The following is a 16,829-nucleotide window of genomic DNA, read 5'->3' on the forward strand; positions in this document are numbered from 1 at the left end:
ATAAATATCAAATATTATCATGAACGACATAGCCTTTCCGAATTACGATAATGTTTTGACAGAACACTAAGTTGAAAGCAGATGATGAAGAAATATCGCAAGTTGGCATAAGGTAGGCAGGAAATGCAACCAGATACTCTAAAGTAACAGATGCACAATATCAGCGTTGGACCAGACCGAGTAGACCCCCTGATCACGATTACTTCTGCAATGAGCATGGTAGGTATAATTATTATTTGACATCCACCTTCCTTCGGAACCCAGAGACGTGTATTTATACTGTATGTGTACATGGCCATCTATGAAAACACGAAGTACAACAAATATTAAAACTTGTATATATTCTGATATTCATTTAACCATGCCATCAGTAAGCATTAATAGTCTTTCAAATCTTTCACAATGTAGCTGCTAAATTGCAGTTCTACGGAATAATCGGACTGACGTATCGTGCCCAAATTTATTTATAATGGTCCTTAAATTAAATTTTCTTTGCCATTGATCTGGGGACATAGTAGAGGACGCCTTCTCTATCACCATCGAGAACTTCAACCTGCCCAATCAAAGAGCTGCTAATCGTAATAGACAGAAGCTAAGGCCTGCCAAGCCCAAGGACCTAATTAACCTTTGAAGTATGAGTACATTCATTAGAAAACAATGAGAGTGTTGACTTAAATGCATCAGTATTTAATTATAGACAATTTGACGACATATTGGATTTTCATTTATATATCTACAAGTTTAAAGAACTTATTTACTATTGTATTTTCAGATTGACCAACAGTTCCCTGGATGTGACGATTTCACAAAGGGTGACGTACAGGTAGACAACAACACCCTCCTTGCAACCCCCCCCCCCCCTCAATTAGAAGGAACTTCTAAAGACAGTGAAGAACTGTGTTCACATTTAAGATAATCCGTCAACCATCTGAACAGCTGCTTTCCATATATGGTATCAACCAGAAGGACGACTGCATGAAGTAAGTCCCTCTTTTGTTAGTCCTAATATATTTTTCCGCCACATGGATTGCTGTAAAGGAGGTGTTTTCAGACGCTCGGGTGCAAGGCAGCTCTTTCACAGGGGACAGGCGGTGATGAGGAAGTGTTGCGGACCTTGGACTAAAGACTGCATACGAGGAGTGACAGGAAGTTGATCGCCTCATCAGGAAACTGCTTGCCCTGCCATATCTACCACCAGGCCAGATTCGGGGAGACTTTGTCAACTTGCTACAGTTCGCCAACAAACACCTTTGAGGCAACTGTTGCAGTATGTGGAAGAAACCTGGATCAACAGCGATGTACGTGGAATCTGCGAGGGGTCCGTGTTTCGACTGGCGGTTAGGACTGACAACGATGTTGAAGGTACATATATTCAGTATGACCAATTTTTATGCAATTTTATAAATGTTTAACAAATTTTTCAATAATTAAAAAAAGAGGTTTGTGTACTATACCGGTATTTATTAAATCATGCTTTTTAGCATGTTGAAAATTTATTTATCATTTCAAAATTATGGATTTTTAAGGCTGACATCGTTGGCTGATTGGAAAGGCTGGGTAGCCCAAACTACAGTTCTACGCCCTGGTTCCCCTGCTGATGAAGGAAGCCAGCCAGTTAAGTGTCACTGCGCGGCTCGTGAACAACAGCTGACGCAATACCAGAAGTTGACGTATTGTCGGATCCACGAGACACTCCATGAGTTCTAGTCGGAATACGAGGATAGGACAATCGCCATATTTCTGTTTCTCAGAAAAGTAGGACAAGTGTTCGCGCTAGGTGTCCCAAGACCAGACGAGTGATTGTGCATTACGCGTTCAATAAGATTCCGGAACTAGTGATTGTGTAAATTAGTGTTAGTAATATTTCTGGATTGCACTGATGGGAGGACTGTAAATAATGTATTATTTTGATTTTCTTAAAGGATGAGATCTCATCCCATATATAATACCCATAGTGGTCCTTTAAGTAAAATTTGGGGTTGTTTTGCATGTGAATTGATATTTGTGTTATTAATTAAAGGATGAAGAATGTCAGACATCATTCAAGATACCCATTGCAGACTTGGACATCATTTTTCCGATCACCTTCCACTAAAGAATGGATAGCTGATAGCACTACAGAGGGAGATGATACATCGGACAATGAAATTGTTGCTGTTCTTTAGTTTTTAAGGCTTGACTGTTGTAGTTGTTTAGTGCTTGTTCAATATTATGCCTTATGCTGTGTTCTCAATCCGCTAATGACACGTATTTAAATAAAAAGTTTATAAATGACATTATTTTCATTTTATTGTGTACATGGGTTGAGAGAGTTACATATCCAGTTAGTAGAAAGAAATATTGAGTTAAATCAGATTCACAATTTCTAACAGCACTGACACCATGGTCAAAGTATATTATATAAATAACATGAAAATACTTGATTTTATTCATACAGATATTAAGAGCTCAAAACCATTTGATTTAAATTTTATTTATGATTATTTGTTAACTTAGTAAAATCTAGGATTCTGTTAAAAAATGCCAAACTTTTTTTCCTTTTTCTATGTTATCTACAACATTAGAAATCGAATCTCTTGTTGTCACAGTAAAATCAACAGGGTTATACATCCAAATGAGCTTTATGTCACCAAATTTTTCTCACGAGGATTATATAACTCAAGAAATTCATTCATGTTGGGTTTTGTGCGAGTTTTCAAAGCCAGAAGTCCCAGAGGGGAAACCTCTACTTCAGGTGCTACCTTTACAAATAGCAGACTGTCAGTTAAAAGGAATTATATATAAATATATTTTAGTTTTACTGTTTATATGTGACTTATTGATAAAAGTTTAACTCAATCTGAAATAAAGATTGTTTATCAGGTGTTCCATTTAGACAGTGCATTAAATGATTATGAAGCAAAATGACAATATAAATGTTCAAAGAGAAAAAACTGAAATAAATCTGCCAATATATCCAAAATATCTACTAGTAAAATGAATATGGTCTTCGCCATGATAGCATTTTTCAAGTTATTTAAATATTACTTTTTAGGTTAGTTACTGACTCACTACAGCTCGGCGTTTTTCTCATGAGGATCGTGCAACTCAAGAAATTCCTTCACGTTGGGTTTAGTGCGAGTTTTCGAATCTTCGCCTCGTCATCTATGAGATTGATCAACCCAAAATATTTTCGTAGTGAGTCAGTAACTAACCTAGCTAACCTCGTCAAATTTAACTCATTTAAACTCTTCAAAATTTTCAAACTCACCTTTCAAATACTCTTTTAAAATCTTTGCTTCACCCCTGTTCACTTACAATATTTTTTTGCTATTCAATTTTAAATGTTTTCTCCCTTTCCTCTGCAGATTCGAGCAAATTTCGACGCTGCCATTTTGGTCTGGCCCAGACAAAACAATGTGACGTCAAAATTGTACGGGCAACTATTCTAATTTCAAAGAACTTCAAAAAGCAACTAGTCTAAATACTTTCAGAACTAGCGGCATGCTGTTTATTTATTAAATACTATGAAATGTCGAAATGAGTAAGCGAAGCGTCGGCCAATGACGGCCATATTGCCTAATATTATTTCTTACCGAATAAATATAGAGATATATGAGGCAATCATGTGCTATGTTTAAACCAATAAAAGTGTGACATTTCAGTCCAAGGGAAAACAATAATTCTTAGGAGCTCCTGCATATATACCTGCTCTTGTGGCTGCTTTACTAAGATGGATCACTCTAACATCAAGATTGGATTTCAAAGGAGGCAGAGCCTTTGATTGAATGGCAAACCATCTCACCGACAAAAATAAGAAAATATTGGTATGAAGGACTGTGAAACTGCTAGAATCGGTCAGTCTCTGATAGGGAATGTTTAATTATATTTTTTTTAAGAACAATTAGATATTAGGATTACCTCCTTTACTTCTAGAATGTTAGCCAAATCTGTGTTGATAATATTTGCAACTGCTTTAATTTCTCTCCTTTTCACATTTTAATGGCATTCATAATAGCTAACTGCAATTTGTGCGCAATGCATCTTACAGGAATAAGATGGGGATACTATCTAAGTAGTTGACCAGATATACCGCTGTTTTCCCCAGCATTACAGCAGCACCGTCAAAATTGCAGCAAACAATAGAGGGACCTGGTTAATCCGATTTGAGAGATTCTCTGGTACATTGTAAACCAAACAGTAGCAAGAGCATGTATCAAAAATTCCCTTCAAGACATCATGAGCAGGAGAGTGCTTTACTCTTTCATACTGGCTAATATTGTTATTGTGTGCCAGTTGGTTGTTAATACCGTACACACATTTTTCTTGCTCTTTGGTGCTAGTATCAGTGGATTCATCCGCAAAAATACTGTTAATAGACTTGGTAATAAGTCGTTAATGAGTTCTTTCTTAAAAGATCCATAAATACTTTTTATAAAGTTAACACACTAAAAACATAATTTCCCTCTCAATCAACACAAAGCTTATAATCTTACAGTCGAGTATAAAGTCTGTGAATGGCTTACCATGTTTGGCTATTTTATAATTTTTAAGCAATGGTAAATACGTTTTTCAGTTACTCTTACTGCTTCTCAGTTAAGGACATGTGAACCTGAGATTCACTTGAATTGAATTGAATTGTCAAAAATATTGTCTAAACAGACAGCAATAGTGTTCCTTGTGTTAATAAAGTTATTTAAAACATATGTATATGAGTTCGTTTCCATGGTAACGAACTTCAAACATAAGCATATTAAACAAGTTTAAATAGGAATAAAAATATCTGTGCAAGTCAAAAAAGTAATTAAAAACCACACTGTCAACTTTAAAGATTACATTTCCTTTGTAAATTATGAAAATATATTGGAAACATTTTATTTATATGGATTTTTTTTTTCATTATCACTTCTCATAAATCAACAATCTTAGTTCTAATTTCCTCTGTTCAGCTAAAAGTGACTTTTTTTTAGCCTAACCTATGATAGAAATAAGTCATAAAATAATATTTCTTATAATTACACCCAATTTTTTAAAACAATTATTTAAAGATATGACATATAGAAACAAATTAATGGGGGATTAATCGTGGATTAGAAAAAGATATGAACGTCCAAATTTCCTCTGACCTTTTTTAAAATAGCTGTATATAAACCTATTAATGTGAAATTTAAGGCGTAAAACTTTGCTGCGAATGGCTAATTTTTTACAAAAACTTATATTGTTTGTCTACTAAAGATTTTGTAAAGAAAAGAAATTAGAATTGTGTTCAAATATCATAAGTAATTAAGGTTTTAGTCCAAATTTCCTATGTTCTAAATCTTAAAAATTACACTTTGAGCATTAGAAAAGTTATATTAGCATAATCTTTTTTTGTCAAGTTGACATACAACTCGGACAACGTAATAGTTGGTACTATTCTCGGATCCAAGGACAATGACGTCATTCCAGAAGAAGAGTGGGCAAACTACATGTTTTCAGTCTCGGAAGGCATCACAGCGATGATAAAGGACATGCGGAACTCTTGTAACGTTACTCTGTTTATAATTACATTTGTGTGATTGAAAATGAACATTCTATGATCTATGAACATTAATTGCGTTTTGTATGAAAGAAATTGTATATATGTGTTCGTGATAACATTATGCTTGAAATTTAAGCACTCTTAATTGTAAAAACCTTGCACCAAACACTTGTTCGATAGATTTAATCTCTAACTCATAGAGGAAATAAAGAATGTCTGTCTGTCTGTCTGAAAATGAAGAAATGCTTTAGTTTGTTTATAATATTGTATTTGAGATATACTGCTATGTCGAAGAATTTATTTAATGATTTTAGGGTGCCAACAACCCCAAAACAATGTTTTATAGGTGTATGCGACTCCACTTTCAATGCTTCATGAATAGTGCAAACAAAAGAAAAAAACTATGCTTATATTTTTCACATGAAGTTTATTTAAATTGCGTTAAAGGCTAACTGAAACATCAGTCTGTCAAAATATACTTCATATAATAATAACAAAGCAAAAGCTGCTTAGAATATCCTCTGGCTAATAAGAATAATATTAAGATTATTTCAAAATATATGGTGTTGAAAAGTCGGAAGATCATACAGATTGTTTCCAAATTCACATAGAATTGCAGGTTAGAAGTGATGATGGTAATATAAATTACAATACCAGTAATTTCAATTACAATATTTGCACAGTACAAGATTTTTTCATTGACCATTAAAAAAAAAACAACAAAAAATTCTCTACTTTAAAATCATATGATAATATGTCACTTCAGTAATTATACAGTAACTGACTGTACACAAGATCTGACAGTAAATGCTATATCCAAATTATAATTATCATACAGTCATGAACAACATTATGTTTACACTCTTCTAGTAATTCTGTTATACATTGCAAGTTATGAAATCCAATTTGTAACATAATCACAGTTTTAATATTATATCAGCACAACTAAGGCAAACGTTTTTTTATTAGTTGGATTACGGATCCGCCGACCGAATTTTTTTGACTTTTAGAAAAAAAATAAAATGCACTTTTCCAATTTTTTTTTACTGACCGACATAAATTAAAATACAAAAAGTAAAATAAAATGACTGGTGAAAAATATCAATAAAAACCACATAAATTGGTTTCATTCACGAAAAAAAATACCTTAACTTTTACACTTTCAGTTTTAAAATTGATCGGGTTTGGAATACGGACTTCTCTATCACACATGTGCCATGTTGTCTAACGGTGGTTTGAATGGCATACTTTCACATATCTGTCATTTGCAAAAATGACATTAAACTGTCTTTTAAGACTTTGAAACAGTGTTGTCCTACGCATACTGTGGGGAAGCGGTGTCGGAAGTTCTTGAAAGTGAAAGAACCAACGTATTATGTTTCAAAGTTTTGGAAATAAAGTCGTCAGACAGTAGTACAGCCGTTTTACCGGTAACGAATCAGCATGCGGTTTCGTCGTGCATGCGACTATTATAATCGGAATTCCAAATGTTTTTATATTTTGTTTCAATCACGTTTCTTTATCCTTCTAAACTGTAGTATAAAACTTCCGAAAATATACATGATGAATTACGGAGATAGTAATTACAATACCCCCTTCATTTTATTAGTTTCGAATACGTTTTCCAGTATCGAACCAAGCGCCCTCTATCACTTGTGGCCGAATATTTTTGGGCGAATTAATTTCAAAAATATACTAGATGTACTTGTTAATATACTTATAAATAAAGAAGGAAAAAATATTGTGGAAATATGTTATTTAAACAAATAATATGATTGTACGGGTAGCCAAAAATCAACTTGCTGGGTGGAGCAGTCTACAAGTTGCTCCACTCTCCAAGAATTTGGACAGAAGTTTCTTTTTGTACAGGATATTGGATAAACTGGAGAATTTTTCATGTTTGTATGAAAATGTAACAATACATCGTATCAAATGAAGACTTGTACAAAATCCATTTTTATTTAAAACAAAGAAAATTAGTATATAGCATTAAAATTGAAGGTTGAAAAGTCAGTATTCCAGTTTTTTTTTTTTGACCTACCGACCCAATTTTTTGAATAAAAAATCCGTATTCCAATTTAAAAAAAAAATTTCGCCTAATATTTAAAGGCACATTCTGCGTTCAATTTATGCAGCTGAAAAATATACATTTACATGTAAAAGGAGAATCTTCTATCTGCAATCAATATAAAAACTATGACAAAATTACATAATTTTAAGTTGCAGAATCTATACAATATATGACAACTTTCTATATTCAAACTCTGATCTTTCAGCCAATTCAGAAAATTAATCACAAATATCAATTCAATGCTTCAGTTATAGGATTGGATACCGTTAAGGATGAAATGGTACGATACCATACCGGTATTTTTGAAATGATACAGTATTTTTAACGATACGGTACTAGACCTTAATAACTGAGAATTATAATTTTTTTCTTTAATAAATGTGTTTTTGATCTTTCAGTGTTATAATTTTTAAAGATAGTATCATATATTTACAAAAACATATGAGTTTACAAACTATGTTTATGCTTTATAATCTTTAAAAAAAAGATTAACAACAAATAAATTGAATCTGATTCTCAAATGTTTAGTAAAGGTACTTATGTTTTTCCCATTTCCCAGGCAAAATAACTGACAATGGTTGCAAACACCACCCTCTGATTTCCTACTGAAATGAGACTAGACAGGCGAGCGCTTTACCCGGTTGCCAGCCATTGTTTGGTCGCACTAATTGACGAAACTAAGTGACGAAACATCAGAAAATAGAACGGAAATAAGTAAAATACTTTTGCGCTATATTGTCTTTTTAATTTACATTTATTGTCAGAAAAAAATTTAAACACCTTTATTGTAAACGTATTTTAGTTTAAAAAAAAATATGTATTGATTTATTTTAGTATTGGTAGTCGAATCAAGTATCGTACTAAGAATAATAAAGCACATATTTCGTTAATTAGCCTAACCTTTTAATACGGGGAGAATTCGGTTTAAGCGAGTCTGAAATCGTTTTTTAAAATCATTTTAGATGAGTAAAAAGGTTTCAAAGATACAGAAACACCGATATTAGTACCGGTATTAAATGAAACGGTATTTTACCGGTATTTTTAAAGCAATTGTTCGGTACGGTATTGGTACCGTGTACCGGTATCCAACCCTATTCAGTTATATAAAAATTAAAAGTAAAAAAAATCAAGGCAGCATCATTAAAAAAAAATATCTGAACTGATTCATTATAATTCATAGTCAAACCACAATCTGTATGATTATGTGACCTCCTGACCCTTTAAAAAATTCACACAAAAAATTGTACTAGTATAAGTGCACTTTAGTTCATTCATATAAAAAAAAGTATTTGCAAATACAAAAATGTGATAAATCTGATTACAGTATACATTTTATATGATTTTTGAAAAGCACAACTACACTACTCTTCTAAAGAATGCATGTACTGAGATAAGGATTGAATAATCCTCTTTGACTTGGTCACTCTCTGACTTTTGAGTTTTCACAAATTTAAGACAAGAGGTTTTCCAAACCCTGTTGGCCATCTCTTTTAAAGGCTAAAATGATATGGGAAAGAGACAATCTACTATTAGCTATTTTGGAGGCCATGCATTTTGAAATAGTCTTTGATTGAACAAAAGGAAGCAGTGAATCACAACGGGGCTTTGCATCTTTCTGAACTAAAAAATCGTCACAACAGATGGCAATGAAAAAGAAAAGCTGGACTTGACAGTTATGCTGGGCTCTATCTTCTCTACAAATCTAGATAAAACAATAACATCTTGCAAGGAATCATGAGCATATATTGATCCTCAAAAACTGTTTCATACACTTTAGGTTGGGAGTAAGATGGCAAGTTAGGAAGACATTCTTTAAAAAGAGGAAGAGTATCAATTACACCGATTACTCCAGTTGACATGAAGCTTTCAAACAAATTGTTATTTTCTATTGCTGAAAGTAATACTGGAATGTCAAAAGATTTACAGTTATGACCAACTAAAACCACTTTCTCTTACTTTGCCAAAAACATAAAAAGTTTCTGTAAAGCCAGTTGGATTCTGGAGTATTCAACTTCCCTGTTATTGTGGTACTTTTTCCCGTTTTCAAACTGTATACCTGTAACTGTTGAAGCAGCAGGAGAAATTTTCTCTCCAGGCTTAATATAACGGTTAAAAATTTCTTCATTAGAGTCTACACTAACTGATAACTGTATGATATGGGAGTCACGACCTGAAAATGTTCAAAATTGAATTTGCATAACTGAGGAAGTGGATTAAATATTTTATTCTTTGAATTTGAAGCAGCCATATATCAGGGCAAGTGTCGAACCATATATTCCTTGGACAAATTAATACATGTAATACAAATTAAACTAACAGCACTTGTGACGTTTTTAGTTAAATATGGTTTGTGACCTAGGTTTTTTCATGGTCAGTAAATTTATGTAAGTTGAAAAATCATACCAGGATAACTGAATGCATGTATACTTATTAAATTCCATCAAAGTTGAATAATTCATACCAAATCCAGTTGTTTCAACATCAAACAAGAGGCCCATGGGCCACATCGCTCACCTGAGGAACAATAGGTATGATAAAATCAGCTCAATGGAGTCATATTACAAACTATCTGGACAATATACAATAATTCATGTAAATCCTGTATAAATAAAATCCATTTTCCCCTGGATATTCTTATGTTTATAATCATTAGTCCCTTTTCTAACAGGATGATTTTATAGTCATATCATGTGTTGAGTATTGCAGTTCTCAAAAAGATCCCTAACAATAGTTTATATATGGGATATAAACGTACAGTAAACTCTCAACCTTCTCGTGAGGCCAAAGAATTGTCCTGGGGCCAAAGTCTTAACAATTATAAAGAATCATCTGGCTGATTAGTTTCTGAGAAGATTTTTAAAGATTTACCCTATAAATTCCTTTGTTAAACTTTGACCCCCCCCCCATTGTGGCCCCACCCTTCCCCTGGGGATCATTATTTTCACAACTTTGAATCTACACTACCTGAGGATGCTTTCACACAAGTTCCAGCTTTCCTGGCTGATTAGTTTCTGAGAAGAAGATTTTTAAAGATGACTCTGTTTATTCCTATGTAAAACATCGACCTCCCATCGTGGCCCAAACCTACCCCCAGGGGTCATGCTTTTCACAAATTTGAATCTACACTAACTGAGGATGCTTCCACACAAGTTTTAGCTTTCCTGGCTAATTAGTTTCTGAGAAGAAGATTTTTAAAGATTTACTGTATATATTCCTATGTTAAACTTCGATCCCCCATTGTGGCCCAACCCTACCCCCGGGGGTCATGATTTTTACAACTTTGAATTTACACTACCTGAGGATGCATCCACACAAGTGTCAGCTTTCCTGGCTGATTAATTTCTGAGAAGAAGATTTTTAAAGATTAACTGTGTATATTCCTATGTAAAACGTCGATCTCCCATTGAAGCCCAACCCTACCCCCTGGGGTCATGATTTTCACAAATTTGAATCTTCACTACATAAGGATGCATCCACACAAGTGTCAGCTTTCCTGGCCAATTAGTTTCTGAGAAGAAGATTTTTAAAGATTTACTTTTTATATTCATATGTTAAACTTCGACCCTCCATTGTGGCCCCACCCTATCCACAGGGGTCATGATTTTCACATCTTTGAATCTACACTACCTGAGGATGCTTCCACACAAGTTCCAGCTTTCCTGGCTGATTAGTTTCTGAGAAGAAGATTTTTAAAGATGACTCTGTTTATTCCTATGTAAAACATCGACCTCCCATCGTGGCCCAAACCTACCCCCAGGGGTCATGCTTTTCACAAATTTGAATCTACACTAACTGAGGATGCTTCCACACAAGTTTTAGCTTTCCTGGCTAATTAGTTTCTGAGAAGAAGATTTTTAAAGATTTACTGTATATAATCATATGTTTAACTTCAATCCCCCATTGTGGCCCCAACCTACCCCCAGGGGTCATGATTTTCACAACTTTGAATCTTCACTACCTGAGGATGCTTCCACACAAGTTCCAGCTTTGCCTTCGAATTAGTTACTGAGAAGAAGATTTTTAAAGATTTACTGTATATATTCCTATGTTAAACTTCGATCCCCCATTGTGGCCAAAACCTACCCCCGGGGGTCATGATTTTTACAACTTTGAATTTACACTACCTGAGGATGCATCCACACAAATGTCAGCTTTCCTGGCTGATTAATTTCTGAGAAGATTTTTAAAGATTAACTGTGTATATTCCTATGTAAAACGTCGATCTCCCATTGTGGCCCAAACCTACCCCCTGGGGTCATGATTTTCACAAATTTGAATCTTCACTACATAAGGATGCATCCACACAAGTGTCAGCTTTCCTGGCCAATTAGTTTCTGAGAAGAAGATTTTTAAAGATTTACTTTTTATATTCATATGTTAAACTTCGACCCTCCATTGTGGCCCCACCCTATCCACAGAGGTCATGATTTTCACATCTTTGAATCTACACTACCTGAGGATGCTTCCACACAAGTTTCAGCTTTCCTGGCCGATTAGTTTCTGAGAAGAGGATTTCTAAAGATTTACTCTATATATTCATTTGTTAAACTTCGACCCCCCATTGTGGCCCCATTCTCAGGTGAGCTAAAAAGGTTAAGTTTACAATTCAATAAGTTGGTTTCTGGAAGAACAGATTTTGAAAATTTCGTAATAAATATTGACTATTTTTTTTACTTTTTAAAGCGCTAAGCATAGCTCAGCCCTTTATTGTCGTTAGACTTCAACTTCCGGTGCATCGAATAACCGCCCCCTCTAAGCAAAAGTATACATCATTTAAACTGGTTAGGGAACCAGTTTCAGGGGTTTATGCACATAACTGCACGGGCTATTGTGAATCTAATTTACGGGTTATTGTGAAATTAATGTACTTACATACATCATTGCAGGGACTGTCATGCAGTGATGAGGAAATATAGTGCGTATACAGAAGCTGAAATGCTATATACATATATCTGTTATATACATACAGAAGCTCGGTTAGCGCTTTTCAGTACTATCAGTACTTTGATTTAATCTTTAGCTTTTAAGATCTGTGTACAAACATAGCATAGAATTGTTAGCAAATCTCTGTATCTTGCTTATAATTCGAAGCAAACACTCAAAAATGGTTAGTAAATAGAAATTATTAACAATTAAACACAAGAAACATGCACTACATGTATAACAAATAAAGAACACAATTTATTTTTTCGAAATGAATCATATATATACATGTATATACCTACATATTTCCGTAAGCGATATCAAACTCTATTTAAACTGAATAAACTAGAGAAAATGCCGAGCATCTCAACAAAAACCTATTGCATTAATCTACCATTACGCAAAAAATAATGCCGAATTACCGATAGAATGAATTGTATTTCAGTACTCCTACAACAGATTTTGCTTAATTTGCGCAGGTAAACAGTTAACGTAACTGTTTGATTTACCGAAGTCTCTGTTTGATTTGATACGTAAAAATCACGAAATACAGACGACAGTTTCCAGGTTACAAAGCATAAATAATGAAAACGAAACGAAAATCAGAACAAGCTAACATCAACGTCATGTGTGAAAACTGTCAACGCATTGAAATATTTAGCCTCAATTTACTTCACAAAATCGGCACCAATATATTTTTCATGTTTCAAAAATTTCCCTTCATACGCGAACTGTTGCACAACAAGCAAATTCATCATAGTCAGATCGACCCTTTTTCGTATAATGTCATGGCTGCTTTAAACAAAGAACCTCGTTTTAGAAGTATGGAATACGAGTCTTGGTAAAATGGGTAAGCAAGACCGGGCCGTGGCAAAATAAAAGCCGGGGCAGATCGGCAATCGTCAATTACAAATACGCATTATTTTGCAGCAATATTTACAGCAAATACAAATATACTGGTCCATCAAATATCCTGAAATTTTAATGAGATTGGCAGATTAATAACTGCTTATCTTTTGTTTTGCCCAGGCCAAGTCTTGTCTACCCATTTTACCGGATGCCGAATCCGAGGCTATTAAACTGATTGAAACACGCCTTTCCTTTATTATTATTTTCGTAATAACTCAGATTTGAAACAGAGTTAGACCTTAATTTTTGCAATTTATATTTTCCTTCCCATAAGGATAATTTATGCTAAACTACGTTGAATTGGAATCAGTAGTTCTTGAGAAGAAGTTTTTTAAAAATGCACCCCCCTTTTTCTACAGTTTCAAGGTTTTCTCCGCTTTGAATACAGATCGGACTTTTATATCTGCAATTTATATTCGCCCTCCCACAAGGATGCTTTGTGCCAAATTTGGTTGAAATTGGATAAGCGGTTTTAGAGAAGAAGTTCAAAATGTAAAAAGTTTACAGACGGACAGACAGACGGACAGACGGACGACGGACAAAAAGTGATCAGAATAGCTCACTTGAGCTTTCAGCTCAGGTGAGCTAAAAAGGCAAAATGACATTCATTCAGCTGCTCTATCTCAACAGGTTGGTATTCAGGTTGTAAAAGAGGTGCTGGTATCCTTTGAATATCAGTGGATAGGTGATCCACTAGGGAACATCCTGACTGGTATGAAGTCCCTTCTCTCACCTCTGAGCTTGCATTTCTTTTGTACCTGTTATGAACAGAATCTATTTAATATATGTGCTTACATCTTCCAGCATATCTTTTATTTCAAATAGTTTACCATAAAGAATGCTAACTTTGGAACTATAATGAAACTCAGTCATCAGATCATTAATATAAGTCCTTAATAACTCATTATTACTTCATCGATTTCTTTGCTAGTCTTTTTTTTTCTTGAACTTGTGGGAGTTGGCAACAGTTCTTTGCTTTATACGCTAATTGTTGCTTATAAAAATATAGTATGGCAGTGGCAAATTTTTGCATTGATAAAGTTGCAATATTCAAAAACTCTAATAAATGTATGATTTAAAACTTGAACTTACACTGACAAGGCACTTATGGCCATTGTTCTTTTGTGCGACACAAGCAGCAACTCTGTAGGAAAGGTTCCCTGAAGAACTGAAATGAACAGATAATGTCAAGATACATGAATCTAAGCTTGGAAACTTGCAAATTTCAATAAAAAATCACATACCTTCCATTCACTGGATTGGTAATTTTCGCATGAAGTTTGTCATCCAGTATGTCAGAACCTTTCTCTGACACATTCTGTAAATCCTTAGGAGTATAGGAATGGTCTGTTGATACAAACAGTTTACGACATGCCTTGGTGGAACTCGACTCCTCCTTGGCTGAAGTTGACTCCTCATCATTTGTTGAAACCTTTAGCTTTTCAACTGACCTATATTGCGGGTGAGAATATGTAACTGAATAAAAGTTGGTTGAAAATTAAAGGGGTCCTGATATATTGCTCAACACTGAAACAGCCTGCATTTTTCAAAAATTAAAAACAATTTACATATTTAAACTTTTTACATTTTATTGACTGACATCATTACATGGGAAATATTGCAAATTATAAAGTCCATGATCATTTCTTGCAATGCATCTTTACCAAGACTTACTTCATCAGCTGATCTACCACAGAACTCCTCTTCTTGGTTTGGCCTGACCGTAACTGCGAGGGTGGTGTCTTAGAAGATCGTTTACCTCTGTCTACGGGGGTTGTTGTCGTTGATATCGTTGTCACAGTATCACTTGTTTGTGTTTTGCAGGCCTTTATAATATTTTTTCGTATTGTTGATATTTGGGAGACTGTTTTTACGCAATTGTCGCAGATATTCCTACTTTTAATTCTAGTTAAATCAATGTCGGAACTGACGAGGAATTTAATGGTATTTTCTATTTGAAACAAAGCACATTTATTGCTAGAAAAACTGTAATATTTACTTTTTGCCGTCCCACAGCAGACACACAGAGGATAGGATGACGCCGCCATCTTTACTGTCATGTGACTTGAAATAGTTCGGTAAATCGCCGATTCTTACACCGTCTGCTTACGAGGTTATTTTTTCCCAGCGGAAATGGCCGAGTAGTTACGATTGAACTTTCCCCATTATAAATCTCCGTAAGGAATCTGTTTTCGTTCCTGTGAATTTTTCCGAGTGGAAAGGGATAATTGTTCAATGAAGATATCTTAGATATATTCCCTTTTAACGATTTCAACTGTATTTCTTTCACAGGTATGTGTAATTTTATTAAAAATCATCAAAAAGCGATGGAAGCAATAACTTGGGACAGGCTATAGGTTCATTACAATAACTTAACAATTACGGCTCACCTAGGCCGAATATTCATACCACTCAGGTATGTGAAAATATTGACCACCTAGGTCAAAAACGACCACCTAGGCCTAAAAGAACCAACTAGGTTCTGCCCCCCGGGCAATGAAATTTAAAAGTTGTAATTACCTTTCCTATACTCCGTGCATGCGTCACATGTACTTCTGCTTGGGTATTAAGGTATCTCACTCCTCATGTTTTGATTTCATTGCGCAGATGATCATTATATTTGAAATGAATATGATTTTATTTATTTAATCATCACAGATATATTATTATTTCATAATTACACAACATTCAAAAAGAAAATCCATTTGAATTCAAGAAACAAACAAGTTTTTTGGGGAACTATTTTATCGTGCGGAAGGTTTTTTTTTTAGACGAAAATGACAGAAACAAGCAATTTTATGAATTTTCAATATACTTTTCTTTTTATTATACTTTATTCATTATTCGCATTTTTAACATTTGATAGGTTTGTAACATATTTTATAGGTTCTGTGTGACATGTACAAAATCAAATCTTGAGAATGTGATAGCCGTTTAGCATAAAATCATGCAAATATATAGAACATGTCTGAATTTTTTAAGCCAAATTTTGCGAGAATTTTACCTTTGAAGCCCTATATCTAAAATTTGACATCACTGACCCCCATGTTATATTAGGTCAAAATGTTACTGAATACATATCTAGGCAAACTGGATTAATCTTGTAAAATTCTTGATATTCAAAAAGTTTTTATTTCAAATCAAATTGTAACTATTATAAAAATTGTCTATTTTAAGTGCAAAAAGGTCACAAAAAAATTTATGCAGCTTTGTACAAATTTTTTGCGTAATCCCTCTATTCAGTGTAACCATTGTGCATAATTAAAAACAATATTTGAAGAAATAAGTTTGCTTAATCAAAAATACTGACGACAAATCCTAATCAGGATGAAATTGCATTTTAGGTGCGAAAAGGTCAAATTAAATAGGCCATAACTCAGAGGGATGGATACTGACCCCCCATTATCTTTGTATTTTTTAAGTATG

General features: G+C 34.0%; 1 protein-coding gene across 1 annotated transcript; it reads right to left on the reverse strand.

The window, feature by feature from the left end:
* Positions 1 to 14,077: 14,077 nt before the first annotated feature.
* Positions 14,078 to 15,451, reverse strand: LOC128183761 (uncharacterized). The gene is made up of 5 exons (XM_052852917.1): positions 15,403 to 15,451; positions 15,078 to 15,168; positions 14,648 to 14,854; positions 14,496 to 14,571; positions 14,078 to 14,161 (listed from the first exon to the last, which is right to left on the reverse strand). The coding sequence occupies exons 1-5, from the start codon at positions 15,449 to 15,451 to the stop codon at positions 14,078 to 14,080; spliced, it is 507 nt and encodes a 168-aa protein (XP_052708877.1).
* Positions 15,452 to 16,829: the final 1,378 nt, after the last annotated feature.

Source organism: Crassostrea angulata, chromosome 5, assembly GCF_025612915.1.
Source record: "Crassostrea angulata isolate pt1a10 chromosome 5, ASM2561291v2, whole genome shotgun sequence".
NCBI classification, from domain to species: Eukaryota; Metazoa; Mollusca; class Bivalvia; order Ostreida; family Ostreidae; genus Magallana; species Magallana angulata.

Excerpts from the sequence above, each read along its gene's own strand:
- LOC128183761 (XM_052852917.1), bottom strand. The coding sequence starts at position 15,451 with ATGGCGGCGTCATCCTATCCTCTGTGTGTCTGCTGTGGGACGGCAAAA. Across the intron at positions 15,169-15,402 it reads CTGCTGTGGGACGGCAAAAA|ACAGAGGTAAACGATCTTCT; the intron begins GTAAATATTACA and ends CAACCCCCGTAG. Across the intron at positions 14,162-14,495 it reads GCCATAAGTGCCTTGTCAGT|GTACAAAAGAAATGCAAGCT; the intron begins GTAAGTTCAAGT and ends TGTTCATAACAG.